The following is a 15,973-nucleotide window of genomic DNA, read 5'->3' on the forward strand; positions in this document are numbered from 1 at the left end:
TGAATCCCCGGTTAATGTAATAAAGTGTACAAGGTTTCATTGATTAATTGCCAGGATGTCTAGACCATGCTAGGATCACTTAGCCAGATTACACCAATAAAATCACCCTTGCTGCAGAAAGTGTATTTTTATTTTGTGGTTGTTTGTTTGTTGCTTACTCCTAAACAATATTCAAGCTATGTGGTGCTGAGTCTTGACCGAAAAATCAATAAGAAACAACATGATTGGCTGGTTGGTTGGTTGTTTAACGCTGCACCTAGCAATATTCCAGCTAAATGCCAGTACTCTGTAACTATTCAAGTCTGGACCAGACAATCCAGTGATCAACAACATGAGCATCGATCTACACAATTGGGACATGATGACATGTGTCAACCAAGTCAGCGAGCCTGACCACCTGATCCTGTTAGTCACTTCGTATGACAAGCATGGGTTAAAGAATGAGGACTATTTTTATGGATATACAACGTCTTTATTCTATACAGGCGACGTTTCGACATAGAGTCTAATGTCATTGTCAACATTAGAATCTATGTCGAAATGTGGCCTATATAGAATAAAGTTGTATATCCATAAAAAATAGTCCTCATTCTTCATCTACCCAACTTCTAGAATGCCAATCAAAGAAGTCAAGCATGGGTTGTTGAATTCTAACCTGGATCTTCACAGGTCACAAGCAGGAAAAAATATTATGCCTATACAGATTTAGAAAACAATATTTACAGGATATACAGTATGTTCCAAACAATTGAGTGCTGTGAGTCTGAAAACAATTATTTGGTAGCTCCTTTCAATGAAAAGATTGTATGTCCTGATATGCTGATTATGTTCAGCCTCCAATCTCCATCACTGTTCACCCCTAAAACATCATCTCAACCCCCACACGTCAAACCTAGACATTTCCACGCACCCAACCAACATTCCAACCCATGCCTCCAACCACACCTTACTCCATGCCTCACCTACAACCCATAACCCACCCTCACAGGAGTTTGGACTGCTTCAACTCACTCTTTAAGTGGCTTGCTGCAACAGCTTCCAAGTCTTCATGGTGGAGGAAGTTGTAGGGTGAGTACCCTACCCGCTCCGACGGATGGTACCCGGTGATGCAGCTAGATCTGGAAGAAAGGATAACAGTTATACAACATGGCAGACCTTTAATGGGATGTACGTACAATACACCTGTTTAACCAATATGATGAAACCCGTGTGGGCGGGCGAGCGAATGAGTGAGTATTTAGGTTATATCACAAGAAGTTTACTTAAGAATTGACATCAGTATTTCAGTGCCCACACCATATTTTTGTGAGTGAGATATTTTGAGTGTGAGTGAGTGAGTGAGTGAGTGAGTGAGTGAGTGAGTGAGTGAGTGAGTGAGTGAGTGAGAGTGAGTGAGTGAGAGTGAGGAGTGAGTGAGTGAGTGAGTGAGTATTTAGGTTATATCACAAGAAGTTTACCGTATATGACCGACTATAAGTCGGGCCCCTTTCTCAACCCTCTAAATTCTTGCCAAAACCATGTAACTCAAGTATCAGTCGGCCCCTTTCCCCGTACGAATCGGTATCACCGCCTCAATCTTCACGCGCGGACACGATGTTTAATGCAAAAATATATGCATGAATCATTTTTGGCACAGGTCATAACCTAGCACGATACGTCAAATAAATCCCATAATTTACGTATAGGTAGCGATTTCTTGCTTAATATGTTCAGAATAGCATTATTTTACCCAAAACTTTCGTCTACATCTAAAGTTTTTGTTTACAAGGACGGTATCCATTGCCGTAATATGATTGGCTGCCTTAGGTCACGTGTCTGGTTTTGACCAATCACGACCCTTATAGCAGACTGTGGCGAAAAAGCGTCATTAGAAACCAATTTTTATCCAATAAAATTGCTTCTTACAAGTGTGAAAAATACTCTCGGCAAGGGTACAGTGATATTGTTGATGTTCAGAGCTTTCGAACGATGCCGACATCAAACGATTCGCCTCGCATGTTATTCATACGAAGCTTCGAAAACGGAGGTATTTTCCGTTGTTGTGTCATGTTACCGAGCGAAAAGCCACTGATATCGGGAAATAGGCGACCACACATATTATTTAAGAAATCTTTTTATAATAATTTTCTGATCACGTAAAAATGAAAATATAAAAGAAGAGGTCACGGGCATTTTATGACATGTCACAAATGGAAAAAAATAGCTATAGTTTTGCTTCTTTCGTGGTTTATCTGGATATAAATGTAAACTTGCATTTTCATCATTAACAGTATTTTTCAAAACCACCACACAAAACTGCCACAGAATACAAATAAGTTTACTTTACGTGAAAACAAGTCGTGTCACGTGGCCAAACTTTATCGCGCGATAACGAAGTACCGGTAAGTGCATAGCTGTGATAAAAATATCTGATTAAATTTAATTTATTGTTTATACTATGAAATATATTTTACAAAACACAAACAACAAAGTTTTATGTTTTATTTGTCCCACGATGTCATTTACCTTTGGAAATGTTGTCAGTACGTATATGCGTCCTGCTTCCGGTGTAAACATTGGCAGTTGAGTTCGCAGGGCTGGCAGATTCACACACCTGATCTCGGGATTTTTTTGGGTAGATTAATGAACTCAAGTATAAGTCGGGTCTGATTTTTTACCTTCATTTTCTGGTATCAAATTTCCGACTTATAGTCGGTCATATACGGTAATTAAGAATTGACATGAGTATTTCAGTGTCCACGTCATATTTTTGTGTTATTTCCCTAATGGCAAAAACATGTTGAGCTCAATACTTATAAAAGAATATGTCAACAACAACAATGAAATACACTTCAGACTTTATATTTAATCAACAAAAATAAAATGCAGAAAACAATATGTAATCTGCAATCTGCAATAATACAGCCTCTAAAGCTATTGTCAGTGAGTGAGTTTAGTTTTATGCCGCTTTTTAGCAATATCACGGCTGGTGACACCAGAAATCACTTGACACATTGTACCTGTGTGGGGAATCGAACCAGGTCTTCAGTCTGACAAGTGAATGCTTTAACCTCTAGGCTACGCCAAACCCTGTTGTCAGTGAATCAGGAAACAAGTTTGATGAAACCTTAAAACATGTGCATGTATTAACCATGCTGGGTTCATATAGCAAGAAATCAGGGGCTGTATATGGTATACTAGTAATCGGCGCTTGTAGATCTCCAATAAGTATCCCTGACACATTCATAAACCAGCATGTAGGTATTCATTTAAATAAGTGTTCATTTATAATAAGGCCAAAAGTTTATATGACTGACTGACTGTATGGTTTTACGCCGCTTTTAGCAATATTCCAGCAACATCACGGCGGGGGACACCAGAAATGGGCTTCACACATTGTACCCATGTGGGGATTCGAACCCGGGTCTTCGGCGTGACGAGCCAACGCTTTAACCATTAGGCTACCCCACCGACCCAAAAAAGGTTTATATGATAATCCGTATGTTTTCATGGATATTACAGATATATTTCTGTGTAGAAGGAGTATGTGACTGTAACCTACAAGGTTTTAGTATCATAAATGTTTTATATATTACTTTTTTTACAACCAAACAATGTCTGAAAACAAATTTCAACTTGTGTATGGTTTTACAGAGAACTTCAATGAAGGAGGAGAAAATGACTGCCAAGTGAATATAATCCAGATTAATCCAACGATATACCATTGTCCATTCAGATTTTGTCTGATCTTCACAAGGCCCAGTTTAGTCATATGAGAGGCACCCCAACAACATCAATGAACCCCCACGAATGTTTCTGCAAAGCCAAACATGAGCTCATCCTTTAGTCACAAACAAAAGAAATCAACTTTTATCTGACCAGCCGACCCTTCTCCATGACGTCAAATTCCAATGACATCAGGCTTGACACCAAGTTAATCGTTTTGTTTTGTTCTCTGCCGATAACAACAAACATCTGACAGTCATCTGGCTCTATATCTGGACAATTTTAGATGATTCAGGCCATTCTGTTAGACAAACAATGATGTACACCATGTGGCATGAAGGGATGAAGTCTGTATCCCCCAAGGAGTTGTCCCTCGTGGCCAACCTGAATGATGACAGTCCTTAACGTCAATAGATTGCTGTTGTTTTCTAGCCAATAGGCTGATAGTCAGACGACAACCAACATCTCTTACATGCCAGCTTTCCGCATACCAATAACCTGCCATCTTTGACCAGCTGTCAGTTGAGGAGGATACATATTTGCTTATTAACAATGAACCGATTGATTTTCCATTTTATTGATCTGTAAAAACAGTTTACTGAAACTTGATGTTTGCTAAATGACAGGTACACATATTGATGCTTGCTTTTGATCACAGCATGGGGACATCTTAAATCAATGAATGGTGTACCTGGAGGGTCAAAATGATCATACAAACAAGCATTGTCACTAAGGTGACATAATCCCTCACCGCAAATTATCAAATCAAACTTAAAAAAGTAATGAGTGTGAAGGTTGTAGTTTAAGATGAAGTAAAATGTCAACAAAAACATGACCAGTCAACCTCTCTTGATATCTTGCTCTGCAGTTGTTCAAACACACAAATATTTTCAAGACTCACTTTGACCTTGACATGAATGTCATGGTGTATGAAATATGCAAAAACAGAAATTGCTTCTCAAAAAACATTCAAGAGAAGTCTTGAAGGTCTATGAAGAAAATCCAGTGAACCGTTCTTGAGATACCTTGCTGACCTTGTTAATATGCTGAAATCTTCAATTTAGTGTCACTGTGAATGAAGGTCAAGGTCACCAAACCTGACTGGGAACTTTTGCATGCTGTGATGAACCTAATACCAAAAATGAAAAGAACCTAGTCAACGGTTCTCAAGATATTCCAATTCGTGATGCGTACGTACGTACGGCAGGAGATAAGAAGTCAGTGAGTAAAGTTTTACGCCGCTTTTTCAATATTGCAGCAAAATCACAGCGGGAGACACCAGAAATGGGCTTAACACATTGTACCTATGTGGGGAATTGAACCTGTCAGTCTTAACATGGATTATAACTGCTCGTACTAGTGATGTATCGTATATAGCGTGCATGAGTGAGTGAGTGAGTCAGAGTATGCTTTTATGCCACTTTTAGCAATATTCCAGCAATATCATGGCAAGTTACACAAGAAATGTTGTCACAACCCCTAGTGTACAGTACACAACCCTGTGCACTAAATAGAACCCACGAATCCGTTGGTATATGACAAGATGGTGGCCACATGAATACGTGCAAACACCTAGTTGCGGGTACAGCAACGTGCACTAAACGTTGACAAAGTAGTGTGACTATTGTCCCAGTCCACCCAGCTGTGAATAGGTACCTCGTAAGGATGGGAAAGCCACAATAACCCAGTGCGCCTAGTGGCTGCAAGAGTTGTATGCTCCCTGGGAGTCGAGATTGATAATACGATGTGCCGTTGTGATTGACATCCAATGATCGAGGGAAAATTGACCAGTGCCTTGAGCATGTACTATTTGTGTGGATATGTGCTATATAAATATAATAATAATATAATTCCAATAATACCCAACCACACTACACATAAGTTGGAAGTTACATAAGCTCTGAGAAATATAATTGCTCCTGCCTAAATTAGCATTAAGAAGGCAGTTTGTTATCAGTTTTATCTCCTAGCCAAACATTCGAATGCAGATATATCTTTTTTACATTCTAATAAAAGACCATGGGTACAATGTGTGATGCCCATTTCTGATGTCCTCCGCCGTGATATTGCTGGAATATTGCTAAAAGCGGCGTAAAACCATACTCACTCACTCACTCACTAATAAAAGACTCCGCTCTATGGTGTGCACCTATTACCAGCTACAGCCTAGATTCTCATCACTTCTGTTTGCTGCCTCACGGTTGGCTACGAGCTCCAAGTTTTGCAGTATCACCCACTAGTGAAACAACCTTATTGTTAATGTGAGCAATCTTTTTGGAAGTCTGACAAGAATGTATATTTCGTGCCCAGTGAAAAATTGATTTTACATTTGTTGAATTAAAAAAAAAGAGATTTTTAGAAACATCTTAATTTCTAATGATTTTTAGGTCTGGAATCTGTAAAAAGATGAAAAACTTCAGCTAAACAGAAAAACAACAATTTTCCTCCCATTTTATGATGTTTGTAATGTAAAGGAGTGAACAGTTGCTATGGTTGCACATACAGGATTGAAATTGTCTCCAAGCAGACCAAGCACAAAACAAGACATATTTTTAAGTTTCAACGACATTAGAACTTCAGTCAATTAAACAAATACCACACAGCAATAGCCAGTGGAAAAACAAGTTAACCGTAATGCAATCCGATACTGCTTGAGAAAAGTTGTCTTCCTTCAGGAAGCTAAGACAGTAACTAGCAATATTCATAGTTGATACTAAACGACCTTCCGTGCAATACCAATTTTATTAAACGAGTTAATGATTTGGGGTCAAACGAGGGAAAACGAGTTTGATACTAAATCTTTCAAGAGTTTAATAAAAATGGCATTTCACAGAAGCGAGTTTAGTATTCTGTTTATTACTCTAGAATCATAACTTGCTAGAAACTACCTACAGTGTGATGACTCTCATATCAATTTTGCGCGAGTCAAGCAAGGTCTGATATCATTGCGACAGAAGCATTAGCATTGTGACGTCATAACTGTAACCGTTATGACGTTATATGTCTAGCGGTATTACACTAGTGTAATTCAATGTTAATACAAACCTCTATTTCAAAGTGAACACTTTCTTTTTGATATGAGAGAGGAAGGACTATATAGTGCAGCTGACTTGAAAGAAAATTAAGCTAGCCAATCAGACTATGTAAGTTATTTTCACAAGTGGACCCGTGAAAATCCGGGTTAGAATTGATCTTCAGTAACCCATGCTTGTCGTTAGAGGCGACTAACAGGATCGGGTGGTCAGGCTCGCTGACTTGGCTGACGACATGTCATCGGTTTCCAATTGTGTAGATCGATGCTCATGCTGTTGATCACAGGATTGTCTAGTCCAGACTTGATTATTTACAGACCGCCGCCATATAGCTGGAATATTAATGAGTGAAGTGTAAAACTAAACTAACTCACTTATTTTCACTAGTCAGAAAGAAATGAAAGTAGCTTTGTAGTTGCGGGCAGGTGCATCTTCCTCTCACTTGCTCCTAAGGTTGCGAAGAAGCACAGACCATTTCCTCGGCATGTCATTACCCAAATCTAATTCCCATCAACATGGCCATTTATCAAGTTTCCTAAGTCATTTATTGATATTAATCAGGCGACAAAATCAAGGACACTTGTATAATCAACTACCTTGGGCTAGACCACTTTGCTTGCGATAATAATCACTTCCAGTAATCCTTCATCAAAATATTGACACTTGCTCCGACAGACTGACCGTGTTTGTTCTCCTGGTGACCAGCAAAGACGTCACATGATCAGAAGCAATATGATTCTGTTTTATATAAAATGGGTGCATACAACGCAGGAGCATTAAGCTAAAGTCACAATACTTAACTTGGTCATAGAGATTTATATTCCCAAAACAGACGTTTCTTTACTTTCTTCCCCTACGTATTTGGGGGATAAATATCCTTGAAACAAATAATCAAACTGGCTTTAGTTAAAAAAAATACTCTCCTGCATGAATACTTGTACACAGTAGGTGAGCGTTCACAGATCACGTTGAATCTTGCTAAGAGTTAGTGAGTGACTGAGAGAGCCGTGTTTAATGCACTTGGAAGCACTATATCAGCTACTGCTGACACATGTCAACTCGTATCAATGGAGTAAAGCCCAAAGTGGTGCCGGTATTATCAAGCCTTGCACAGCTAATTTGTCGCTAATCCAGCCTAAAGGTCCTTTGTGAAAATATAGCAAATTCATGATGCAGTAAGCGTTCATACTGAACACACTGACAATCAACTGACAGATATTAGAACTGCTTTTTGGTACTGAGTGAGATAGTGAGTGAGTATGGTTTTACACCGCTTTTAGTAATATTCAAGCAATATCATGGTGGGGAACACCAGAAATGGGCTTCACATGTTGTACCCATGTGGGGATTCGAACCCAGATCTTCATCATGACAAGCAGCTGATTTAACCACTAGGCTACCCCACCGCCCCTTTTTGGTACTGGCTACATGTTGTATTAAATTTTACTCAAAACGCATAGAAAAGTTATGGGTACAAAGAATTAAAATTAGCAGTCTCTTTGAGGTCATTACAACCATAGTTTACTGTATGTCTCCGATGACATCCTGTCAAAATGGGGACCAAATGGGGACCAACTACGCATATTCAGGTTGAGATACAGGGATGTGTGTTGGGGACAGATTATTTTGTAGATCACTGTACAAGGCAAATTGTTTCTCTCACAAATCTGTGAAAACGTACCTGCATCAATATGTCAAAAGACCCTCCAAAAATAATCCTGCAAGATTTGTCAATATTATCCCCTCACAACCAGCATTCGAGAACACCAACTAACCACACTACATAACAATATTACCTGTGATCATACTTGATATAAATAAGGGTCAGTTGGTGCAGTCTGATGACTACTTCACACAAAATTCTGCATAAACTAAATAATAAGTTAAGAAATTAAGCATTAAGTTTAAAAAAAATTTCAGCCAATGTTTGATCAAATCAATCCAGCAGGCACCACCACTGACATTGAGAGTACTTAAAATTCAGAGTGCTTCCTCGTGCTGGTCATTGCTCAATATATTCGATCAATCGCCCCAGTTCTTCCTGATAAGAGTGAATATAATTCTTGATGGAGTGTATGTTTGATTAAACACCGCTTTACTTAAACGGTATAAAGATGAATCTCGGTAACTCAGTTTAATCCCATGAGGAAAACCCTAAGAACCACTGTAGTGAGTGAGTGAGTGAGTTTAGTTTTACGCCGCACTCAGCAATATTCGAGCTATATGGCAGTCTGTAAATAATCAAGTCTGGACCAGACGATCCAGTGATCAACAGCATGAGCATCGATCTACGCAATTGGGATGTGCTTCTTCGCAACCTCAGGAGCACGTGAGAGGAAGATGCTCTTGCCCACAACTACAAGGCTACTTTTATTTCTTTCTGACTTGTGAAAATGAGTGAGTGATCAACAGCATGAGCATCGATCTACGCAATTGGGAACCGGTGACATGTGTCAACCAAGTCAGCGTGCCTGACCACCCGATCCTGTTAGTTGCCTCTTACGACAAGGATGGGATACTGAAGATCAATCCTAATCCGGATCTTCACAGGTCTAAGAGCCACTGTAGACGTTACTACTTTTAAAAAAAATCCACACAGCAGGTTATATAGGACAGGCCCATGTCCTCATGGTAGCTGGTGGAGCACAAGTCAATTTGGTGGTTTTATTCGAAATCATTATTTTACCATGCTACTCAATAAAAATAACAAGTAAAAACAAGTTGAAACTGAAATGTGAAGTATTTCTATGGGAAGGCAGAAGCATCAGTCTGTAAGGAAACATGGCAGACAGATGGTTCTCATTTCATTTCATTTATGCAGTTCATGTTTTGTAAATACCAAACGCTGACTGGTTTTGTTGTGTTGTTAGTTCAAACTTTATATACTACTTTTACAAGTTTTCAGCATAATTATGACAAACAGTAGAGATTTAATTGATTTCCAGCATTTTTAATGTATATTTTGTGCTAAGGCAAGACCAATTTTATTTCTTGTCTTACGAATCCGCCAGTCATATTTTTTCAGGAATAAGAAAAAAAATAAAAATTATTTTTTGAGCTGAGAAAAATAATATTTTAATATTTTTATTGGCCAAAAATGTAAATGTGCAAGAAAATGTTTTTAGATTGTTTTTCCCACCATATAGACTTCATAAATTGACAAAAGTAAAGTACCGGTACTTTTAGTATTTAAAAGGTTTATTACCAGTACTTTGACAGGTGATTTTTATTTTTATTTTATTCCCATCCTACCTTTAGGTTTTCTGAGGACAAAAATCAGTAAAACAAGAAATAAAATTGGTCTGGCCTAAATATGAATAATATCAATATTTGACCCATTTTTCATTATTGCTCATCTTTTTCAGATCAGGTTGGCAAAGAATCATGAACAGACAGAATCCTTCAGTTCTGAGATTCTAAATAACATAAGATTCTGTTATTTGTCTTCTCTACAGCGAAAACAAGAGTGTTCCAGTCAGCTAAATTGCCACCATTTGTTTTTTAGAGTCGCATCCCTAAGACGTACCAGAAGCCTGTGATCATAAGTTTGAAACCCTTTTCACCCTGATTATGTTCCTAGGTGTGTGGATCGTCACTAGTATTACCACTGCTTGCAGGTTTGACCAAGGTCTTAAACATCTAAGGCTGGCATCACTTCCGGCTTTACTCTCAGATCAAGCTGGCTTGACATGAAATATCAGAAATACTGTTCAAAGCAGCATTACACTAAACTCCATTCTGAAATATGTATCAGATATTGACCGATATTTCAAAGCAGGAGCTTGTCCTTGCATCTAGCAGAAGTGGTATATCTTTTGAGCGGTAAGCTCTGTCTGATCCATCCAGGTTGTATCCCTTCTTAAATCAGTCATTTAATCTTGGAAAAGGATAAAGAATATAATCCAAGATGTCTGATGAAAGAGGAATGACAAGCAGGGATTACCGTTCTAGATACAAACGTTAGTAACACATAGTACTGCAATAATTACAGATACACCAATATATTGCAATACGCTTTTCAAACGATACGTATTGCTACGTATTATTCTCTGAATCGTTATATTGGATGATAAAAATTTATGAAGTTTAGTGATTATCTCTAAGTAAAAAATGACTTTCATTCACACAGAAGTGTTTGATTGCAATTAATTGACAAAACGTAAACAAAATAAATTTTATATAAAAGAAAATACAATCTCTTAAAATCAATCAGACCCGTGAAGATCTGGGGTAGTATGATCTTCAGCAACCCATATGCATGCTTGCCACATAAGGCGACTATGCTTTGTCATAAGGGGCGACTAATGGGATCGGGTGGTCAGCCTCGCTGACTTGGTTGACATATGTCATCGGTTCCCAATTGCGCAGATTGATGCTCATGATGTTGATCACTGGATTGTCTGGTCCAGACTCGATTATTTACAGACCGCTGCCATATAGCTGGAATATTGCTGAGTGAGCGTGAAAACTAAACTCACTCACTCACTAAAATCAATATATCTGTTATCACAACCATAACATCTATTATTATGGCATTATTTTGTAGAAAATTAGATCTGCATATACAATCAATGTCACTCACTGCCAAACACTGAAGCTCTTAATATAATTGCAATACATATGATTATACGGGTACCAGAGTTGCAATATATTGTAATATAATTTATTTGCCAATACACACCTAGGAACATGATCAGGGTGAAAATGCTTCAAAGTTAGGATCATTAAGGCTTCTGGTATGCCTAAGGGGTCTTACTGTTAAAAACAAATCATGGCAATTTAGTTGACTTTAACACCCATGTTTTCGCTGGAGAAAAGACAAAGAACAGAATCTTATGTAATCAAGAATCCCAGAACTGATGTAACACAGAGGAATTGTTTATTGTCTGGGTGCTGTTGTTCAAAACAACCTGAGCGTTACAGCAATTGTGAGTCTATGTTAAGTTACGATCACATTAGCGCTAAGATCAATATGTACAATGGCACTCACGTCGTTTTTCTTTCATTTGCAGTGTTACCGATATTTGCTTCCTTGGCACTTCTTATAGAGCAAACACAATGTCATCATAACATGCCAAAACTATTAAACTGGTCATGTAGGACAGGATTAAGGTGAGGTGAAATTGGGTTTAACGTCGTGCTGGAGAATATTTCGCTCATATGACAACGTGCATGGGTTTGTATGTGTATGTGCGGCTGCTTGTACTAGCCCAGACTTAAGCTGGTTTTATAGTGCTAGCCCACTGAGATACCATGCCGCAGTGACGCATGAATACCCAACTCAGACACATTATACTGACTCCGAGCCGACCAGTCCTTGTTGTACCCATTAATGCCAAAAGCCAGGCAGGGACCAACAAGTACCATATTTTAACGTCTTTTGGTATGACGTGGTCGGGGATCGAACCCGCGACCTTCCGCTTTCGGGCGGACGCTCTAACCACTACAAGGACAGGATTAAAGAGCAAAAAGTAGAAAATGTTTATATATTTATTTGGGAAAATATTTCTAATTTAATCAGGATGTAAAACAGTGAAAAAACACTGTCTGGCAAAATTTAACGTCTTCCAGTCTTTTGTGGCTGAGTATGACAGACGTAAATCTGTCAAAAACAATGTCAAGGAACTTACATTGCATGGCAAAGTGCAGCATATTAAGAAACACATTCAGTGCTGCTGGACCAGAAAGTGTGATATCTGCTTCAAATGAGAGGTAACATGAAGCCAGTCGTACACAGCAACTTAAAGCTCATAAAATCAATCAACACCTCGTGACATGTTATGAACTTAACATTAAAAATGAAGAGGTATGTTTGACATTTAGACTTGCATAAGGTAACATTTGCAACTAAAAGTCTAATGAACAATTACAGAAGCGCTATTAGACATTGTTATGATATCTACACAACTTATAGGTAGATTACTTAAAGGGCAAGCTTACGAAAAAAAATATACCTGTTTGTCTTGTACGATAAAAAGCATTTTATTTTTCCAGTGTTTTCAAAGCCAAAACAGTACAACAGTGGAAGTCGTGGTGGCTGAGCGGGTTAGGCGGTTGACTTTGTGTGCGGGCGATTAAGTGCCTGACTGAGGGTGTGGGTTCAAATCCCAGATGGGACTCAACCCAACAAAAGTACTAGAATATCTACTTTATTAAGAAAGTGTAATCCCAAACATAACATATGTTACATTTGACCACTTTCTAAATGTCATTGTGTAGTCAAAACAGTACAGATATCACAAGTAACTAATCTATCTTTTCTATCAAATCAATTCAAATGTTGCACATTTACCTAGGGCTCACTTCCATGATAAACACAACATGGCTTTTGTCCCTTGCAATATCAAATAACTGGCGTTAACTGACAAACAGATGACATCATTAGACCTTATTAGATACCTTCCACAAGGTGTTCAGGTGTCTGGTTCTTGTGCCTCGATCAATGTCTAATGTTTCAATCCTCTTTGACAGCTTTGTGAACTGTTACACATAAAGCATACATTAGCCTCATACATTTTACAACAAAATAACAAATGAAACGGCCACCAGTACCAAGTGTCTCAGTGTCATCAAGCGAAATAAGTCCAGCGTGAAAATCAACGCAACATTCAGAAAAGAGCAGTTGTTTGAAATGTAAATGTAACACAATATATTGTTGTTTCCCTCGAGCGTGACACCATGACTGACGCAATCTCACACACAACCGTAACAATATTTCTCCTAATTTTATAACTGTATCCTAGGTTACGATGAAAACAAAATGGAAGTAACTATACACAGATTGTTGGAATGTTTCTGATTACTTATGTAATAGGCGCCTCTGCTGAGGGAGGTCACCCAGTGACAGTAAGGTTCATATATCAAGGTTCGATGTTGTTATTTAACGCTCTCCGTTGTGGACTTTGCGTTGTGTATTTTTAATTAGATGTTAATCTTGCACCTGGAGAACGGAACCTTTCATGGACCTTATTTCAGGTTCTATGGTTGTTCAAGTCATTGTAAAAGATTCTTCACAAAGTTCAGATTTCACCAAATAAATACAGTTTATTAATTAATAAAAACAAACTAAGCCAAACTCAACAAAATAAACAGAAGCCAGCATCACACATACTCACAACTATCAGTCTATGAAACCCAAAGAAAAAGAAAGTCCTAACTAATTAATTCCTACATACAAAGCCTACTCTAATCCTATCGTTTCCCCCAACCCACTAAATATTCTCCTACTCTACATGCAAAATAATCCTATACAAAACCTAAGGAAAGGAGGAAGACCTCCCGACTTACTGTTCGGTCAGGATGTCCTGAAGCAAGCGACTTCTCTGAGCGTTACAGGCCCTTAAATACCCCAGCTAACCTTTGACCCGAGAAGTAGCCTAACTCCCATTGGCCCGCAATGGAGTCAGCCGACCAATCCGCGACAGCTCTACCATACCGCACTCGGAATGCAAACAGAAAACACACCGGGCCACGGCAATCCGAGCACAGCATGGCAGCGCATGCCGTGACTGTCAACTGTCCGGGAAAGGAATAATTCCAACGGAATTTTACAGCCAAACGAAGGTAAAAAGCGGAATTTTATTAACTACAAGCAACCTCTGAAGAAATCACTTACTCCCGGAAACTGCTACGTAAAACTTCCCACTAAATATATATATTACAACCCCAATAATGTGAAAAGAAAATAACTCCTATTCCCAACAAAAACCCATTTTCCTACACTTACATGTCACGTACCATCCCTGAATCAACGAAAGTCGCCTCCCTAATATCCTGCCTGCTTGGTGAACATGCTAAACTATGAAAAGTCGCTAGCAAGATAATGATGTCATACGTACGTCAGCAAAGTTATGTATATTTGATGTTTTCATTGATGTGAGGTTTATGAATGAAAATACACATGATCAGTCGATCTATCCTACATTAACTTTACACTTCTTTACACACTTTTCATGCATTAGATTCAGGACGTACATCTTTGCCTTTGGGACTAGACAGGAGACCATTCTAAATCAACTAGCACCAATTCATCAAATACAAAAAATCTAAGGGGGGAACTGTAACTCTGGACTATTCAGTTTGGGAAACAAACTTCAATAATGGCAGAAATTATATCTACCCAACCAGACACAAAAACTGTTTTATATGAATGATAGTAAAAGATTAAAAAAAGAAAATCTACTATCTTTGACATTAAACAACTAGAGGAACAAGGAAATGATATTCTAAGATGCTACACCTAGTTAACATACACTGGCATGATTGTCTCATATTGTTCTTTGTATTCAGACTGAATACATCTGGGTCACGATAACCTACATCACACTGTAATTCAACACACACACAAAGTATGCTCCTGTCCTACTCTTTACACAGTCTGACATCTAGAGCTGCCTACATCTGGGTCACAACAACCTACATCACACTGTAATTCAGTCCACACACAAAGTATGCTCCTGTCCTACTCTTTACACAGTCTGACATCTAGAGCTGCCTACATCTGGGTCACAACAACCTACATCACACTGTAATTCAGTCCACACACAAAGTATGCTCCTGTCCTACTCTTGACACAGTCTGACATCTAGAGCTGCCTACATCTGGGTCACAACAACCTACATCACACTGTAATTCAGTCCACACACAAAGTATGCTCCTGTCCTACTCTTGACACAGTCTGACATCTAGAGCTGCCTACATCTGGGTCACAACAACCTACATCACACTGTAATTCAGTCCACACACAAAGTATGCTCCTGTCCTAGTTTAACACATTCTGATTCTAGAGCTGCCTACATCTGGGTCACAACAACCTACATCACACTGTAATTCAGTCCACACACAAAGTATGCTCCTAGAGTGCCCTACATTGTAATTCAGTCCACACATTCTGACATCTAGAGCTGCCTACATCTGGGTCACAACAACCTACATCACACTGTAATTCAGTCCACACACAAAGTATGCTCCTGTCCTAGTTTAACACATTCTGATTCTAGAGCTGCCTACATCTGGGTCACAACAACCTACATCACACTGTAATTCAGTCCACACACAAAGTATGCTCCTGTCCTAGTTTAACACATTCTGATTCTAGAGCTGCCTACATCTGGGTCACAACAACCTACATCACACTGTAATTCAGTCCACACACAAAGTATGCTCCTGTCCTAGTTTAACACATTCTGATTCTAGAGCTGCCTACATCTGGGTCACAACAACCTACATCACACTGT

General features: G+C 38.7%; 1 protein-coding gene across 2 annotated transcripts in view; it reads right to left on the reverse strand.

Annotated features, from left to right (window-relative positions):
* The window catches only part of LOC124284360 (circadian locomoter output cycles protein kaput-like), a 91,634-nt gene that overhangs the window by 11,600 nt on the left and 64,061 nt on the right, over positions 1-15,973 (reverse strand). For both annotated transcript variants that reach the window (XM_046720482.1, XM_046720546.1), the window contains one exon: positions 1,012-1,118. In XM_046720482.1, coding sequence (XP_046576438.1) covers positions 1,012-1,118 — 107 coding nt within the window. The remainder of the gene's footprint in view (positions 1-1,011; positions 1,119-15,973) is intronic.

The sequence above is a fragment of the Haliotis rubra genome, unplaced genomic scaffold (assembly GCF_003918875.1).
Source record: "Haliotis rubra isolate DU_JTF1 unplaced genomic scaffold, ASM391887v1 Scf1, whole genome shotgun sequence".
Taxonomy (NCBI): domain Eukaryota; kingdom Metazoa; phylum Mollusca; class Gastropoda; order Lepetellida; family Haliotidae; genus Haliotis; species Haliotis rubra.